A 17,637-nucleotide genomic window follows, 5' to 3' on the forward strand; every position below is an offset into this window, starting at 1 on the left:
GATGAAAGACAGACGACCAAAAGATTTATAATGGGTCACATCCATTTGCCAGATTTCATTGGGTCTCAAACCACGAGGGTTCTTCCCTGGAGGCAGTGTAGGAGCATGGAAAGGAAGGCAAGCCTTACAGGCTTTTACTATGCTCCTAGCTTCCTCTCTTGTTATTCCAAATTATAAACGTAAAGCTTGAGCAGCCTGATGATATTTAGAATGAGATGCCTGAGCTTCTTGGAACAAAGGGGTATTGACCAACATAGTTAGAAGGCTATCTGCCTTTGAATTGCCATCAAATATGGGACCTGGAAGTCCACTATGAGAATGGACATGTAATGTATAGATCTTACCTGGATAGTTTTCTCACTTGCTCCTTGAAGTTTCTTAAAGAGCTGATATATATTAGAGGCTGCAAATTTTATTTGGGCTGTGGAATTCTTTTGTACCACACCTACTGAATAGGCTGAATCAGATATTATATTTATGTCTCCTGGATATTAAGTAAGAGCTAGAATGATCAGCATAATCTCATTCTGCTGAGTGGACTGAAAAGGAGTTCTGACTACTCTCTTTATAGTTAGATCATGAGAGTACACAGCACAAAAATTATGTTTGGATACATCCGTGAAGATTGTTGGTCCTTGAAGAGGAACTTTAGAAACTTTTTCTTCAAGAGTCCATCGCCAATTATGTAATAGTCTAGTTATCTTTAATGGAGACCCATGTAAAATTTGGAGCCATGGCTAATCAAAATTTGCCACTTGGGATGGTCTCACAACACACATTAATTTGTGTATTGGTATAAAAGGTGTATATCTTGTCAGGTCTTGTCCCAGATAATTGTACTGCTCTGCTTAGTGGCCTTTAATAAAATTCTAGCCACAAGCACTGGGTAGGGTGTAAGGCTTTGTTCTGGTTGTGGCGGTAGGTTCACCCACTCTATCACACTGTCTCCTTGATGAAGGACTGCTGTGGGTGCCTCTTGTGTGGCAAAAACTGATATCTCCAAGGGTTTTTGAGTGACTCTTTCAACCACATTGGATAAAGCCAGTTCTACTTCTCTCAAAGCCTCTTGAGCTTCTTTGTAAGCTGGCGTGGTGAATTTAAAGCACTGTCTCCCCTTAAAATGTCATATAACGGTTGTAACTGATAGGTAGTCAAACCCAACACTGGTCGCATCCATTGATATCTCCTATCAATTTCTGAAAATCATTCAATGTGTTTAGCTTTTTCTGTTCTTATGAGAGTTTTGAATTGTAAGCACCTTTAGAGTATACTTCATATCCTAAATATTAAAGGAGCATGTCTTTGAATTTTTCTAGTGCTATGTATAATTTGTAATTCCTTAGTGTTTCTATGTCTTTGTAGACATGCCTCTAACATTTGTTCTCAGGTGCACATCCCAAAATGTCATCCATGTAATGTAATAGCATAACTTTTGGGAATGCTTTTCTTACTGGAGCAAGAGCAGCAGCAACATACATTTGGGCAACATAGTAGGGCTGTTTTTCATTCCCTGTGGCAAAACTGTCCATTCATATCTTTTATAAGGCTCAGCTAAGTTAACGCTGGGCATTGAAAAGGCAAATCTTTTCATATCCTCCTTATCCAGAGGGATAGAATAGAAACAATCCTTAATATCTATGACCCAAAGAGGCCATTCTCTAGGCAACTAAGTAGGAGATGGAAGTCCAGGCTGAAGAGTTCCCATAGTTTCCATCTATTCATTCACTTTTCTTAAATCCGTTAACATCCTCCATTTTCCAGATTTCTTTTTCACAACAAACATTGGGGAATTCCAAAGGACTTAGAGAAGGTTTTAAGTGTCCTTGGTCAAGCTGCTCCTGTACTATATCTAATAAGGCCTGAATTTTATTGTTACTTAAGGGCCACTGCTCTATCCACACTTATCAGTGTATCAGTATTCCATTGGATAGGAACAGGTGAAAGTGTTGGCAGGCCTTCAACAACAACCCTGCTTAAAAAACCGAAGTACTCATTTTTAACCCTAATTGCTGTAAAACGTCTCTTCCCCACAGATTGATGGGGATTTTTTCAACTATAAAAGGAGTAAAAACTCCTGTTTTACCTTCAAAAGTCCATCTCATAGGGGCAGTACTAACTCAGCTTATTGATCTCCTACACCAGACATGTAGGTGTCTGCTTTAATTTTAATAGTGATGGGCAGTTGGCACCTCTAATGACCGTCCTGATCTGCACATTAGTACTACTAATCCTTCCAATGGAAGGCCATTTATATAGATTGTGAGATAGGTCGGTCATTGTTACAGCTGCTGCCCAGTAAATTGCTGGATTTTGTGATCTGAATCAGAATCTGGGTGACTATCACCAGGCTGCTTATTAGATTCTGAATGAGTAAAACCTGATGCTACTATTTTCCCTGGGTGATAAGTCACAATTGTCTGCCTGTATTGGTGACTGGGATATTATTCACATATTCTCAGTTTCCCACATCAGTATGTGGATGGACACTGTTTTGTATGTACTCTCAGGAGGTGAAATGGTCAAGCCTACTGTGCCTGGAGGCAAGGGATCCATAGGCTGGAGAGGAACAGATTTCACCTCTCCAGGGGGTATCTCAGTTATCTCAGCTGAATACAACTCTATTCTCCCAAATTGTAATCCCTTTCTCCCATCAGGTTGCTTCCTGGCTGATTGATTGCGTAATCCCTTTCTCCTGTCATATGGCTTCCTGGCTGATTGCTCATATTGGGGTATTGGCCATCTAGGCACTCTCTGGGTGCACCATTGGCTGCCATCATGCCCCAAGTGTTTTTTGCCTAGCCCTGGGGCTGGGCCCTCATCCTGCTTTCCCTGAACTTGTTCACATTCTGAGGCCCAATGGAAGCCTCTGTTGCATTTTTGGACATGGGATACTGGGTCTTGTTCTCCCACCCTGTTTTTCACTCTGCCTCTATACTAACATTGAGCTTTAGATGCCCTCACTTTACCACACTGAAAGCATTGAGTGTCTCTTCTAGAAGTCCTTTGCCGGAAGGGACCCTGTCTACCCATGTTGGGATCTTGGGAAGTCTGCATCATAGTCTGGCTATAAAAGGCATTTGTGCCTACTGTGGCACAGCTCTCTTATGAACTCCTCTAAAGGAGCATCCTTGGGCAGTCCTAGTATAACTCTTCTGCACACCTCATTAGCATTTTCCTTAGCAAGTTGCCTTATTAAAACATTTGTTGTTGGATTTTCCCCATTAGTTCTTGTGATAGCAGTCTGCAAACGTCCCACAAAGTCAGCAAAGGGTTCATCTGGCCCTTGTGTTATTTTTGTGAAGGTTTCACCTTTGTCATTTTTATTGTGAATCGAAGCCCACGCTTTGATAGCATTAGCAGCAATTTGCTCATATGCTGCTACTGAATAATTAACCTGTGCTGTGACGTCTGCATATGGACCTATACCTTGTAGTAGGTCATAGGTGATCGCAGAATGAACAGCATTTTGACTATTTTGTTGGGCTTGTATCCTACAGAACTCACTATATTCAGAAAGCCACATGTAATTTTGTCCAGGTTCTAGTTATACCCTTGCTATAGATTTCCAGTCATCAGGAGTCAAGATTTCAAAAGCCAAATTCTGTAACAGCATCTTAACATAAGCTGATGTAGCCCCATAGAGAGTGCAAGCCTTTTTAAGATCTTTAATGATTTCTATGTTAAAAGGGGAGTATCTTAGACTTTGTTGACCTGAGGCATTAGACTGGGAAATTACAGGACAGATAAGTGGCTGAAGCTCCTGATGTCCACACCCTTTTCTTTGGCCTTCATTAAGCCCTCTTGCAGTCTGCTTATGATTGGATGCTGGGGGGGAGGTGCTGGTGCTGTCACTGCCCCCCACTGCCCCTCCTCCCTCCATCCCGGAGGGTGGAGTTGGTGGAGGAGAGTCAATCACTTGCTCCTGGGGTGGGGCTGAAGCTGCCTCCTGAGGGGGAAGGTCACCACACCCTTGCTCACTTAAGTCTCCGTGCCTTTGGGGATATGGTCATTAATCTCTTCATTGTCTTCCTCCTTAATATCATGGCTAATTTGAGAAGTAGAAGAAGCCATGGGTTTTTTCTTTCTTCTAGGGATTCTTAGTGCTAACTGAAATATATTGTATAAATAAAATGCCTTGATGGAAATTGAATGAGGACCACATTCTCTGAAATGCATGGACATTCTTTGTCCAACCTGGACCAGTTATCTCGAGAGATCTGCTCTCCTCTATGAACCAAGGGAGATGCAGTTTAATATACCCACAAATCTCGCTATCTGTTCCCAAGTTATAAGTAACCCATGTATTTCTATCAGCTTAATCATGCTTTCTATAGCACCACTCTTGGGTGGGGTTGGGGGCGGGGATGGAGAGTCTTTAGCTAACATTTGTCCCATTTTAGCCAAAAAAAAGATTACTGGTTTAGTTTTTAAGAAAATAAGTTCCTTATTTGTCTATTAACAATACTCACCCAAGTTTCTGGTCACCGGAGACTTCTTCAGTCCTTGGTTCCCACTGCTACGCCAAATGTGAAGATCGGTATTTTTAAATAGACAGGAGTCAGGAATTCAGGTTAGGGGAAAATCGTCAGTCTTTATTCTCAGTGAAGAAAGATCGGAGGTGGAAGAGAATCGGCAATAGCAATGTGTGCAGCTGAGTCAAGAAGCTAGCTCGACCAGCAACCACATAACCAGCAGCTCGGAGTCTCGAACCCAGCCTAATCTCCCCCAGCTTCTCTTCCTGTCTCTCTCTCTGCCTCCACCCACCAAAATCGTCATTTCCTATACAACCCATCAGGACTTGCAGGGAGAGTGGGCAGGGACCATTCTTTATCCAATCATGTATATTAATAGAGTATAGCCCAATTACTATTTAGCCTCACTTACTTGGGACCTCAGTGCATCAACTCAAACCTCAGCCCATTACATCTGTGTATATTAATTCTTTCTGCTCTTGTTTACTTCACTCTACATCAGTTCATATAAGTCTGTACATGTTTCTTTGAATTCCTCATATTCATTGTTTCTTATGGTTCATTGATATTCCATTATATTTACAGGCATACCCCAGAGAGAGACATTGCCGGTTCAGCTCCAGACTACTTAAATAAAGTAAATATTGCGATAAAATGAGTTATAACAATATTTTGGTGTTGCAGTACATTTGAAAGTTACATATATACTATTTGTAGTCTATTAAGTGTTCAATATTTTTACGTCTAAAAAATGTAAATACCTTTAATTAAAAATACTTTATTATTATAAAAATGCTAATCATCATTTGAATGTTCAGCAATCCATAATCTTTTTGCTTATGGAGAGTCTTGTTTCCATGTTGATGGTTTTAGACTGATCAGGATGGTGAATGGTGAGATTTGGGGTGGCTGTGGCTATTTCTTAAAATAAAACAACAATGAATTTTGCCGCATTGATTGACTCTTCATTTCACCTGAACACTTAGAAACCCTTGTTGGGTTATTAATGGCCTAATTTCAACACTGTTGCATCTCAGGGAATAGGGAGGTCTGACGGAGAAGGAGAAAGCCATTGGTAGAGAAGTCAGAACACATATAAGATTTATCAATTAGGTTCCTTTCTTATATGGGTGTAGTTTGTAATACCCAAAACAATTATAATAGTAACATCAAAGTTTGTCATAACAGATATAAAAATAACAAAAAGGTTGAAATATTATATTACCAAAATGTGACATAGAGTGTCATAGGAAAAATGGTGCCAGTAGACTTTCTTGACACAGAGTTGTCATAAATCTTCAATTAAAAAAAATTCATACAATATCTGGGAAGTGCAATAAAGTAAAGTGCTATAAAGTGAGGTGTGCCTATATATTCCATTATTTATTCTACAATTCTCCAAGCAATAGGAACTCACTTTGTTTTCATTTTTTTGCTCCCCACATAGTATTGAGCACTCATTCAGTTATACTAGATTAACTCTTCAAGACATAAAAACTATCCACCCCAAGCACTCATCCACTTGAGGGATATGTGGTACAAAAGAAAGCATACTGAATCCAGTAAGAGAACCATTGTTCAAGTATATTGGTTTGTGTCTAATATTTATGTGACCTTCATCCACTGATTTAACACCTCTGGGCCTCAATTTTCTTATTTGTAAAATAAGTAGATTAAATTAGATAATTTCTAAGATTCCTTTCAGCTCTATCATACTATACTACCTTAACATGAATCATAAAATCCAAAGTCAACAATGATTTCTTTTCTCTTCGTGTGTGTGTGTTGGTGGGGCAATCAGGGTTAGGTGACTTGTCCAAAATTACACAGCTAATAAATATCAAGTATCTGAGTCTGGATTTAAATTCCTTTGTGGGTGCTGTGTCCACTGTTGACACCTAGCTATCGCCACCAATGATTTCTTAATTATTAAATCCAAAAAGTTTTAGTCAGTCTTCATTCTTCTTGACCTCTCTGTGTAGCCTTTGAAACTGTAAATTATTCTCTTTTCTTTGATATTATTTTCTTTAGGTATTGCCCATAGCTAGTCTTTTGTTGCTCTTGTTTAGTCATTTTCTAGTCATATCCCACTCTTTGTCCCATCATTTAAGGATTTCTTGGTGTAAATACTGGAGTAAACTGGAGTTTACTCCAACGGTAAACAGTGGAGTTTGCCATTTCCTTCTCTAGGCAAACAGGGTTGACTTGCCCAGAGTCACACAACAACTATCTAAAGTCAGATTTGAATTTAGGAGAACGAAACTTCCTGACTCCAAACTCAGTACTTTATTCTATGTGCCACCTACTTGCATAAAATATTGAAATGGTTTACCATTTTCTTCTGTAGCTCATTTTACATATGAAAAAACTAAGGCTAACAGGGTTAAGTAACATGCTCGGGGGCATATAATTAGTAAGTAACCTAAGGCTGGATTTGAACTCATGAAGATGAATTTCCAATAGATGACCTATCCACATACAAAATAATAAAAAAGGCTTTTTATTAATGTTAAAATGTTAAGAGTGTAAGGCTATTAAGGAACTAGGTACTGAGTTCTTAGGATAGAACACCATGCTATTGCTCACTAATTAAGATGTGTGTAACTCTTAATGACCCCATGGACCATAGAAAGTTAATACCGTTCATGGATTAGTTGGCCACTTACATTTTTTTTTTTTTTTTTTTTTTGCAAAGACACTGGAGTAGTTTGCCAACCTTCTCCAATAGATTGAGGCAATCAGGATTAAGTGACTTGCCCAAGTTCACGCAGGTGGTAGATGTCTGAGGCCAGATTTGAACTCAGAAATTTTTTTTTAAATATATTAAAATATAACTTAGATACACAATAAGTATACATGACCAAAACATTATTTTGCTGTACAAAAAGAATCAGACTCTGAATTATTGTACAATTAGCTTGTGAAGGAAATCAAAAATGCAGGTGTGCATAAATATAGGGATTGGGAATTCAATGTAATGGTTTTTAGTCATCTCCCAGAGTTCTTTTTCTGGGCATAGCTAGTTCAGTTCATTACTGCTCCATTAGAAATGATTTGGTTGATCTCGTTGCTGAGGATGGCCTGGTCCATCAGAACTGGTCATCATATTGCATTGTTGTTGAAGTATATAATGATCTCCTGGTCCTGCTCATTTCACTCAGCATCAGTTCGTGTAAGTCTCTCCAGGCCTTTCTGAAATCATCCTGTTGGTCATTTCTTACAGAACAGTAATATTCCATAATTTTCATATACCACAATTTATTCAGCCATTCTCCAACTGATGGACATCCATTCAGTTTCCAGTTTTTAGCCACTACAAAAAGGGCTGCCACAAACATTCGTGCACATACAGGTCCCTTTCCCTTCTTTATAATCTCTTTGGGATATAATCCCAGTAGTAACACTGCTGGATCAAAGGGTATGCACAGTGAACTCAGAAATTTGAGGTCCAGAGCTCTCTCCACTGAACCACTTTAAGAGGGTCTAAAAATCTTCTGTAAAGTGTCCCAGCAAATTTTAGTAATCCTAGGATTAAACATCTCTCTAAGACCCAAGCCTAGGGATATTTCCACTGTAGATCACAGGAAAGAAAGGAAGCAAGAAAGGAAGGAAGGGGGAGGCATGGAGGAAGAAAGAAAGAAAGAGGTCTAATAAGATTTTTGGTTGCCTTTAAGCATTACAGATTATCCGTCTGCTTAGAAAGGGAGAAACTGGCTGATATTATGAGAAAGTTTGGGCCAAGAGCTCCCTCTGCTGTCCAGAATTCTCCTCTCCTTTTCTTTGCAGAAAGTGTGCTCAGAGGTGAAGCCCCTATTTGCCACTGATAATCTTCCTGTTTTCTAATTTCATAGAATACATTTAAGTGCTGTGAAAACAGAATTAGGTGTACTACTGGGCCCTTCTTATTGTTTACAGATTTTCTCAGAGCTAGAAGTGTCTTTAAAGATGTAGGGTGAACATTGTACACAGTAAAAGCAAGATAGTATGATAAAGAATTGTAAATGACTTAACCATACTCAGCAATACAATGATCCAAGATAATTCCAAAAAACCCATGATGAAGAATGCTGTCATCTCCCGGGGGGCGGGGGACGACTGACATTGTTTGATACATATAAAGTCTTTCTGTCTCTCTCATTCTTTCTATATTTATGCATCTGCAATCATGGATAACATTTCCATATTAGTCATTTTATATAAGAAGATGAAAGAAAGAAAAAGAAAGGAAGGAAAGAAGGAAGGAAGGAAAGGAGGGAAAGAGGGAAGAAAGGAGAGAGGGAGGGAGAGAGGGAGGAAGGGAGGGAAGAAGGAAGAGAGGGAGGGAGGGAGGGAGGAAGGAAGGAAGGAAGGAAGGAAGGAAGGAAGGAAGGAAGGAAGGAAGGAAGGAAGGAAGGAAGGAAGGAAAGAAGGAAGGAAGGAAGAAGCAAAAGGAAGGAAGGAAGAAATAAAAGGGAGAGAGGGAGGAAGAGAAAGAAAGAAGGAAGGAAGCAAGGAAGGAAGAATTTGAAACTCTAAACTTTTTAATGTTAATTTTTTAACATGTAATTGGGGAAATAAAATACCAGAGTTTTATAAGCTGATATATTGGTCTAACTGCCTCATTTTATAGATGAAGAAAGTGAGGCTAGAAGAGGAAAATAAATTATAGAGTGTGAATGAATGATCAACATTGTGAGTATAAACCACTCTCCTGGCCCAGACTCCCATGCTGCCAAGGTCCCAACACCTCAGGATTTGAGGGTCTTTGAATTGGGAAATGATGATAACCAATGTTTGCTCCATCACCTCAGTTGTCCCTATCCCCTGCCTGCCTGTCCTATTTTCAGTCAGACAATAAACATTAAGTGATTACTGAAGGCTAGACAATGTACTAAGCCATGAAGATAGAAAGAAAGTAAAGAGAGTCTCTGATCTCAAGAAATTCAGTCTAGAGGGGGAGACAACATACAAAAGACCATGTAACAAGATGTATACAGAATTAGGAAATAAATAACAGATGAAGACACTTTTCTTTTTGAAAGTGATGCTTTAGCTAAAACTTGGAACAAGCCAGGAGCTGGAGGTGAGGAAAGTAAGATCCTAGCCATGGAAGACGGTCAGTGAAAATATCCTAAATCCAGTGATGGAGTATACAAAAAACAGCTAAAGACCAGTATGTCACTAAATGGAAGAGTACATGTAGGTAGATTGGTAAGGTATCTTTGGTATTCTTCATAGGAGGATCTTTTAACTTGGGGGTCTCTGAACTTTTTTGTTTTGATTTTATTATTTTGTTGACTATAGTTTAGCATAATTGATTTTTGGTGATCCTACATGTTCTATTTTATGTATTTAAAAACCTTGATAGAAAGTCCATAAGCTTTACCAGGCATACATGATATAAAATAGGTGAAGAACCTCTGCTTCAAATCATCTTACTTTCTGGCATTTTCCTTAAAAGAGCCTATACAATCAGCATGAAGGTGGGCCATGAGAGCTTCCACTTCAGAATTTGTTCTCCTACATGTGGGCATCCTTTCATCCTTCCTTCCCAACCATAGTACTGTTTTCTGTGTGATTGCTTGCCATGTGTTACTATAGAGCCTAATTAGAGGATCTATCCCCATGATGGGAGCCTTCCTCTTATTCCTTTAATATTTTGTGGATATCAGTGCAGTCCTTAGGCTATCCATCTGTTATCCTCACACATTCTACATAACCAACCCACCACCTTTCCTGCTTATATTTGTTCCAATAATATCATGAGTCTATATATAGGAAGTTACCATCCTTTAAATACCCAAAGCTCTCCATGCACTCCTAGTTACTGATTTCCCTGAAATCAGTATGTTCTTCTCTCTCTAATTACCCCAAGATGTGATAACCCCAAGATCATCACATCCTTTTCCCACCTCTATGACTATCTCACTCATTATCAGTATTCTCCATGTGTTTCTATTTATCATGGGAGTCTTTTCATCCCAAGTCCCCAAGAATCTGCCGATGCAGATTGCACCTTCATTGGTGGAGCTGCAAAAGAAGTAGGAAAATGGCAACATTCTTTCCATTGGGCAGGGTTTCTAGGAGTGGACCCAGGAAAAATCAGGTAATTGCTGTCAATTCCTTATACCCATCCCAGGTTCTACTGATTTCTCAAGATCAGGTCCTTCCTCCTATTGTTTCCAATAAACATTCTCTGCCTTATCCTGGAAAATGGAAAAAAGAGAGAAGAGAGGACTTTATTCAAAGAAAAACAATAAATTTGAAGAACTTTATAATGTAAGAAAAGAGTAAAAGTCATGCAAAGGAAGGAGGACAAATAGGGTCAAACAACTTCTGCCATCACACCAGAGAAATGTGTCATATTAGAGGCTTCCAGGGATGCATAGAAAATCAGCTGAATTTTGCATCAAAGGACCTGCCTTTAAATCCTAGTTCCACCACTACCAAGCTGAATGACCTTGGGCAAACCATTTAATCTTTCTGGGCCTCAACTGAGGTAAATGAGAGGTGGTAAAATGAGAGAGTTAGACTAGATGACCTCTGGCTACCTATTTGTGCTCCTAAGGTTAATGAGTAGTCAGAAAAGCTTGTAAAGATACTTTCCCTCCAAAGTGCCAGTCACTCATAAAGTTCCTGGGCAGTTATCCAAAGGCCATCTGGATAAGTCCAACCCAGCAGTTGGGAGAAAATGAGAATGAATTGGTTTCATGTCCCACCCTGCTTAGAACTATCAACAGTGGGAACCCTGATTTTCCATGGATCGTTTCAGGGAGTTTGATTCTTTTCCATAGCTGCTGAGTTCTGAAACAGTTGTTATCCTCTGACTTAGTTCCTCTGACACTTTCCATCTTGCTGAGAGTTGGCTTCATTCTCCAAGTCCTTCTGACTTAACAAACCTAACAGTACAAAAAGAGGCTAACTCAAGAGTCCTCTTTGTGGGATGCTTACCCCGTTGTTATTGAGACCAAGAAGTTTTGCCCAGCCAATTTACGGGGAGGAAAAAAACAAAGCATTTTTTAAAGAACCAATCCTCTCTTGCTGAAGTCTTACCCCGTCTTGATCCTTGCCCCCAACAAAACCTGTCTCCCATTCTTCTATGAGAAATCTGTTTTTTTTTTTTTTTACTATTCTAGGAAATATGACATTTGACAACACTGCCTAAGCCAAGAACTGAAAAACTGATCTTTAAAAAGGTCGGAGAATGGTTCTTGCCCTCAATGGCACCTTGCTGTGCTTAGAGAACAGATGGAACACTTTATCCATAATACTGCATTTCATCAGCTGGGACCATTGCTGCTATTGAAGGTTGAAGTTGGCCAGTAATTCAGTCTCTGTTTTCCAAGCACCACCAAGACCTTGTTCAAACAAACAAACAAAAACACCATTTCAACTCCAATGATTGCATGACTTCTCCACTGCTCTGGTGACCTAGTGATTCACAGTAATGTCATATCAGATGTCTAGCTTGCTTGCTGAGACAAGCTTGCTGAGGTTCTCCAAAGGGCAATTATGAAGGTAGCCTTTTCCTGCTGCCTTCCAACCATTTCCCATTCACAGACACTGACTGTTTCAATAAATTTCACTTCAGTGTGAGAACTGACATTTTCTAGATTTTCTAATTTTTGTCTTTATCAGTGAGGAATGAGAAAGAAGAACTTGCCTGTGTCCCCTTAGTTGAGTCTTTTCAACTCCTTTTATCTCATTTGTAATCTCCTTATTTGTAAAACAAGGGATGGAATATATGATGTCTGAGGAGCCTTCTAATTCTACATCTATAAACCTATGATCTCCTCAATACTTGCAACTCAGATGTCTCCCCTAATGACCTCAAGAGGGGAACAGCTATACAATGACCCACAGGAAGATACTCTGCTGGGCATCAGGGGAAAAGGGCAAAAACAAAATAATCACTGCCTTTAGGAGCTTGTATTTTACTGGGAAGGATATAAAGTATAAACAGGTAAAAATAATACAAAAAGAATTCAGAGAACATGAACTAAAGTGGGAATCAGGGAAGGCATCAAAGAGGAGGAAGCTTCTGAAGTTGGCTTGGAAGAAATTAAAGGAAAAGCTGTGCATTCCAAGCATAGGCAAGATTACAGATTTCTCTGTTGTTTACTATAAAGAAGATAAATAGTTTCTACAGAACTTCTCAACAGTTATCAAACACTATAATAAATTCTTTTCCTCTTACTGAGCAATCTCTGACCTGAAGGTCTATCTCATACTTTTTTGGAAGACATGCATTTGTTCTTCCTCAGAGGGTCCAACTCTCCCCCTTTCTGGTAAAAAGGTATTGTAGGGAATACAATGGTTTTTATTGCTAGCGGGAAAAGAACAAAAATAGCCAACTTTAATGACTTCACTTAGCCTGTTTTGATTTAGTTCCCAAGCCAACAAGTATGGCAATTAGGGGGATTTCGGGCCTGGGGATGTTGAAAAGAATATTTTTACCCCAATTCTACCTAATTTAATTAAATGGGAGGTGGAACCAAGATGGCTGGAATAAAAGCAAGAACTTGTCCAACCTTTCCCCCAAAATGCTCCAAATTCCTTTAAATAATGACTCCAAACAAATTTTAGAGCATCAGAACACCCCAAAAGGTGCAGTAGAACATTTTCCAGCCAAAGGCAACTTAGAAGCTCACCAGAAAAGATCTGTGTACCAAGATGGAAGTTCAGTGTGCAGTTCTGGTGCAACCCTCGGACCAAGCCCCAGCTGTGGCCTGGCCCAACCTCTGAATCAGCAGCAGTACTGGTGGCTTTCAGACCTCTCAGTCTGGAGACACTAAAGAGGATCTGGAAGGTCAGCAGAAAACTTCTGTAGAACCAGAGTGGGAGTCCAGCACAGGCCCGATACCAGCCCCGGCTGTGACCCATACCCCAGTGTCAATGAGATGTGACCTCTGAATCAGCAGCAGTTTTAGATGCTTGTAGACCTTTCAGGAAGGACTTATAAGGTCAGTGGAGAGTGTCTACGATAATAAGTTGGGAGTCTGGTGTGTAATCCCAGTGCAGCCCCAACTCCAGCCAGCACACTAGCCCTTTCACCCACAGTGGGGCAGGGACACACCTAACAACTCTAGAGAAGAAAAAAGTAGTTGTAGTCAGATTCCTGGAAGGATTTCTGAAAACAACTGCAGAAAACCTTTGAATCTTGAGACACTACCCCCTTGCCTGGAAACAGAACCTTACTTTAACAAAGAGTTAAAAGTCAAGTAATAGACTAAGAAAATGAGCAGACAACAAAAAAAGTTTCCCGACCACTGAAAATTATTATAGTGACAATGAAAATCAAAACACCCACTCAGAAGATGATAACAAAGTTAAAGTTCCTCCATCCAAAGCTTCTAAGAAAAATAAGAATTGGGCTCAGCTCAAAAGGAACTTTGAAAATCAATAAGAGAACTACAGGAAATTTTAGGGAAAGAACTGAGAGAGGTACAAAAGGAAATACAAAAAGCTAATGTGGAGAAGAATGCTTTAAAAAGTAAAATTGGCCAATTGGGAAAGAAGGTACAAAAGCTCACCAAGGAAAATAATTCCTTCAAAAATAGAATTGAGCAAATGGAACCTAATGGCTTTATTTTTTTATTTTTTTTTATTAAATAACTTTTTATTGACAGAACCTATGCCGGGGTAATTTTTTACAACATTATCCCTTGCACTCACTTCTGTTCCGATTTTTCCCCTCCCTCCCTCCGCCCTCTCCCCAAAGATGGCAAGCAGTCCTATACATGTTAAATAGATTACAGTAGATCTTGGATACAATATATATGTGCAGAACCGAACAGTTTTCTTGTTGCTCAGGGAGAATTGAATTTAGAAGGTATAAATAACCTGGGAAGAAGAACAAAAATGCAAGCAGTTTATATTCACTTCCTAATGTTCTTTCTTTGGGTGTAGCTGCTTCGGTCCATCATTGATCAATTGAAACTGAGTTAGATCTTCTCTTTGTTGAAGAAATCCACTCCCATCAAAATGCATCCTCATACAGTATCGTTGTTGACGTATATAATGATCTCCTGGTTCTGCTCATTTCACTTAGCATCAGTTCATATAAGTCTCGCCAATCCTCTCTGTATTCATCCTGCTGGTGATTTCTTTCTTTCTTTTTTTTTTTTTAACTTTTTTTTCTTTTTTAAATTTTTTTTTTATTATAATAACTTTTTATTGACAGAACCCATGCCAGGGTAATTTTTTTTTTTTACAACATTATCCCTTGCACTCACTTCTGTTCCGATTTTTCCCTCCCTCCCTCCACCCCCTCCCCCAGATGGCAAGCAGTCCTATATATGTTGAATATGTTGTAGTATATCCTAGATACAATGTATGTGTGCAGAACCAAACAGTTTTCTTGTTGCACAAGGAGAATTGGATTCAGAAGGTAAAAATAATCCGGGAAGAAAAACAAAGATGCAAACAGTTTACATCCATTTCCCAGTGTTTTTTTCTTTGGGTGTAGCTGTTTCTGTCCATCATTGATCAACTGAAACTGAATTAGGTCTCTTTGTCAAAGAAGTCCACTTTCATCAGATTACATCTTCATACAGTATCGTTGTTGACGTATATAATGATCTCTTGGTTCTGCTCATTTCACTCAGCATCAGTTCATGTAAGTCTCTCCAAGCGTCTCTGTATTCATCCTGCTGGTCATTTCTTACAGAACAATAATATTCCATAACATTCATATACCACAATTTACCCAACCATTCTCCAGTTGATGGGCATCCATTCATTTTCCAGTTTCTGGCCACTACAAACAAGAGCTGCCATAAACATTTTGGCACATACAGGTCCCTTTCCCTTCTTTAGTATCTCCTTGGGGGTATAAGCCCAGTAGTAACACTGCTGGGTCAAAGGGTATGCACAGTTTGATAACTTTTGGGGCATAATTCTAGATTGCTCTCCAGAATGGTTGGATTCGTTCACAACTCCACCAACAATGCATCAGTGTCCCAGTTTTCCTTCATCCTCTCCAACATTCATCATAATTTTTTCCTGGTACCTTAGCCAATCTGACAGGTATATAGTGGTATCTCAGAGTTGTCTTAATTTGCATTTCTCTGATCAATAATGATTTGGAACACTTTCATATGAGTAGAAATAGCTTCAATTTCATCATCTGAAAATAGTCTGTTTATATCCTTTGACCATTTTTCAATTGGAGAATGGCTTGATTTCTTTTAAATTAGAGTCAATTCTCTATATATTTTGGAAATGAGGCCTTTATCAGAACCTTTAGCTGTGAAAATGTTTTCCCAGTTTGTTGCTTCCCTTCTAATCTTGTTTGCATTAGTTTTGTTTGTACAAAGGCTTTTTAATTTGATGTCATCAAAATTTTCTATTTTGTGATCAATAATGATCTCTACTTCATCTTTGGTCACAAATTTCTTCTTCCTCCATAAGTTTGGCTGTTTCTTCTAAGTCTTCTAAGGAAACTAACTTGCACTTTGAACATAGATTAAAATTACTCAGGCATAGTAGAAAAAAATCATATACTCCAAGCAGCTCACCACAAAATCTTTGCTGTTTTCCATAAATCCTGAGAGTATGATCCTCAGTCCTTTGTCACTCTTATTAGTAATGCTTGTAGCCAAATTTCTCCCAGTACTCTCCTTCCTTCATTTGCAGTTTCTCACCTGGTTAGGCCTTAACAGATGCACCCAATTTCTTTTTTCTTGACTTATTAATTTCCCTTCCCTCCTCTCCTGCTCCTGCTCTGCTTGTTCACCTTCTTCAGCTTGAATCCTTCCGATTGGTTTTCTCATATGTAGAATGGGGATAATGATAATCATACTCTTTCCCCACAGAGTTATTAAGATCAAACTAGATAATGAATATAAAACACTTTATTAACTGCAAAGTTTATACAAATTTGAGCTATTCAGTTTCCATATGGCCTCCCAATTTCTACTAAAGAGGAGAAATTGAGTTGAGAGGAATGAAATACGTTTAACCTTGAAACCTCCAAACCAAGTTCATCCACAGAATCAGAGGATCATAAAATTTTTCATTCCAGCCAATGTCTTTTTCTTTGTAAAGGCTGTTGCTGAAAAACAGTTCATCAGATCATAGGGATTCCAGCTGCAACAATCTAATTAGATCTCTTCATTTTTACTGAGGACAAAGCTGAAACCTACAGAAATGAGGTGACTTGTTCAGGTTTATGTAGGTACAAAGTAGGATTTGGACCTATATTCTTTGATCCCAAATACAGCAAAAGAATTTTTTCTTTTTTTAAAAAAACAAAACTCAATGTTTTTCTGCCAAAAAAATATCAGCCCCAATTTCTTTATAGACTTTTCTTTAGGAAGGCAAAAATGGGTTGTGAAGTGAGGGAAGGAGCTTGTACAAAAAGGAGCAGCAACCAGGAGATCATGACCATCATTGCCTTTCTTTTAAGAGTTCAGATTTACTGTGTGATTTACCCCACTGATGACTGACAACCCCAAATTTGTGTCTGATTCATGGAGGGGAGGAAACTAGTAATAAGAAATCAATGAGTCTGAGTGAAAAAAATGTCAAGAGGTTCTGTTTGGGCTTGTTCCCTTCTTTTTTAGGTCATGGGAGATGAGGTAACTGTGTTTTTAGGGAGGAGATAAAAAGACAGAAAGAGGAGGAGAATAGGCAGGAGAGAGAGGTAGGATTAGGCAAACCCCAAATCTTAACTGCCAGTGAGTGACCTTTTGCAGCTGGAGTGGCCCAGTGCAACAGAGGCCCTGCTGATGGAGAGAGATAAAACATTAGAGACAATTTGGAAAAGGAAGTGTGTCTGGTTCATTCTGCATTCAACCTCATACTAACAGTGCTTTAAATAAACTTTAAATTAAACTTTAAAAGTGCCTTAGAGTCTACAAAGAAATCTCTATTAAGTACTACCAGTAATAATCCATAATAGTGTTTTCTATAAATAACAATAATAACGCAGCAATAAAAATTGGCAACCATACAGGGCTTAAAGGTTTCTCAAGTGCTTTACATATATCATCTCATTTGATCCTCCTGGTAACTTTGGAAATGTGATGGAAATGTTATCCATTTTACAGATAAAAAAGTGAGGTTCAGAGAGGTTGTGACTTAGCCAATTCCACACAGCTGGTAAATTCTCCTTTTAGACTTTGGAGCTTTAATCAGTTCATCTTTAGTTCATTTGCTCCTGCTATTCTCCATCTATATTTCC

At 38.9% G+C, this 17,637-nt stretch overlaps 1 protein-coding gene across 2 annotated transcripts in view; it reads left to right on the top strand.

Annotated features, from left to right (window-relative positions):
* Nucleotides 1-13,029, top strand: part of LOC105750356 (Fc receptor-like protein 3) — a 40,667-nt gene extending 27,638 nt beyond the window's left edge. Inside the window, exon 7 of one of the 2 annotated variants that reach the window (XM_023502109.2) lies at nucleotides 11,588-13,029. In XM_023502109.2, coding sequence (XP_023357877.2) covers nucleotides 11,588-11,616 — 29 coding nt within the window. In that variant the 3' untranslated portion in view covers nucleotides 11,617-13,029. Of the gene's footprint in view, nucleotides 1-5,057; nucleotides 5,426-11,587 lie in introns of those variants that run through there. The other variant, XM_023502107.2, reaches the window with a different exon arrangement.
* Nucleotides 13,030-17,637: the final 4,608 nt, after the last annotated feature.

Source organism: Sarcophilus harrisii, chromosome 4 (genome assembly GCF_902635505.1).
Source record: "Sarcophilus harrisii chromosome 4, mSarHar1.11, whole genome shotgun sequence".
NCBI lineage: Eukaryota > Metazoa > Chordata > Mammalia > Dasyuromorphia > Dasyuridae > Sarcophilus > Sarcophilus harrisii.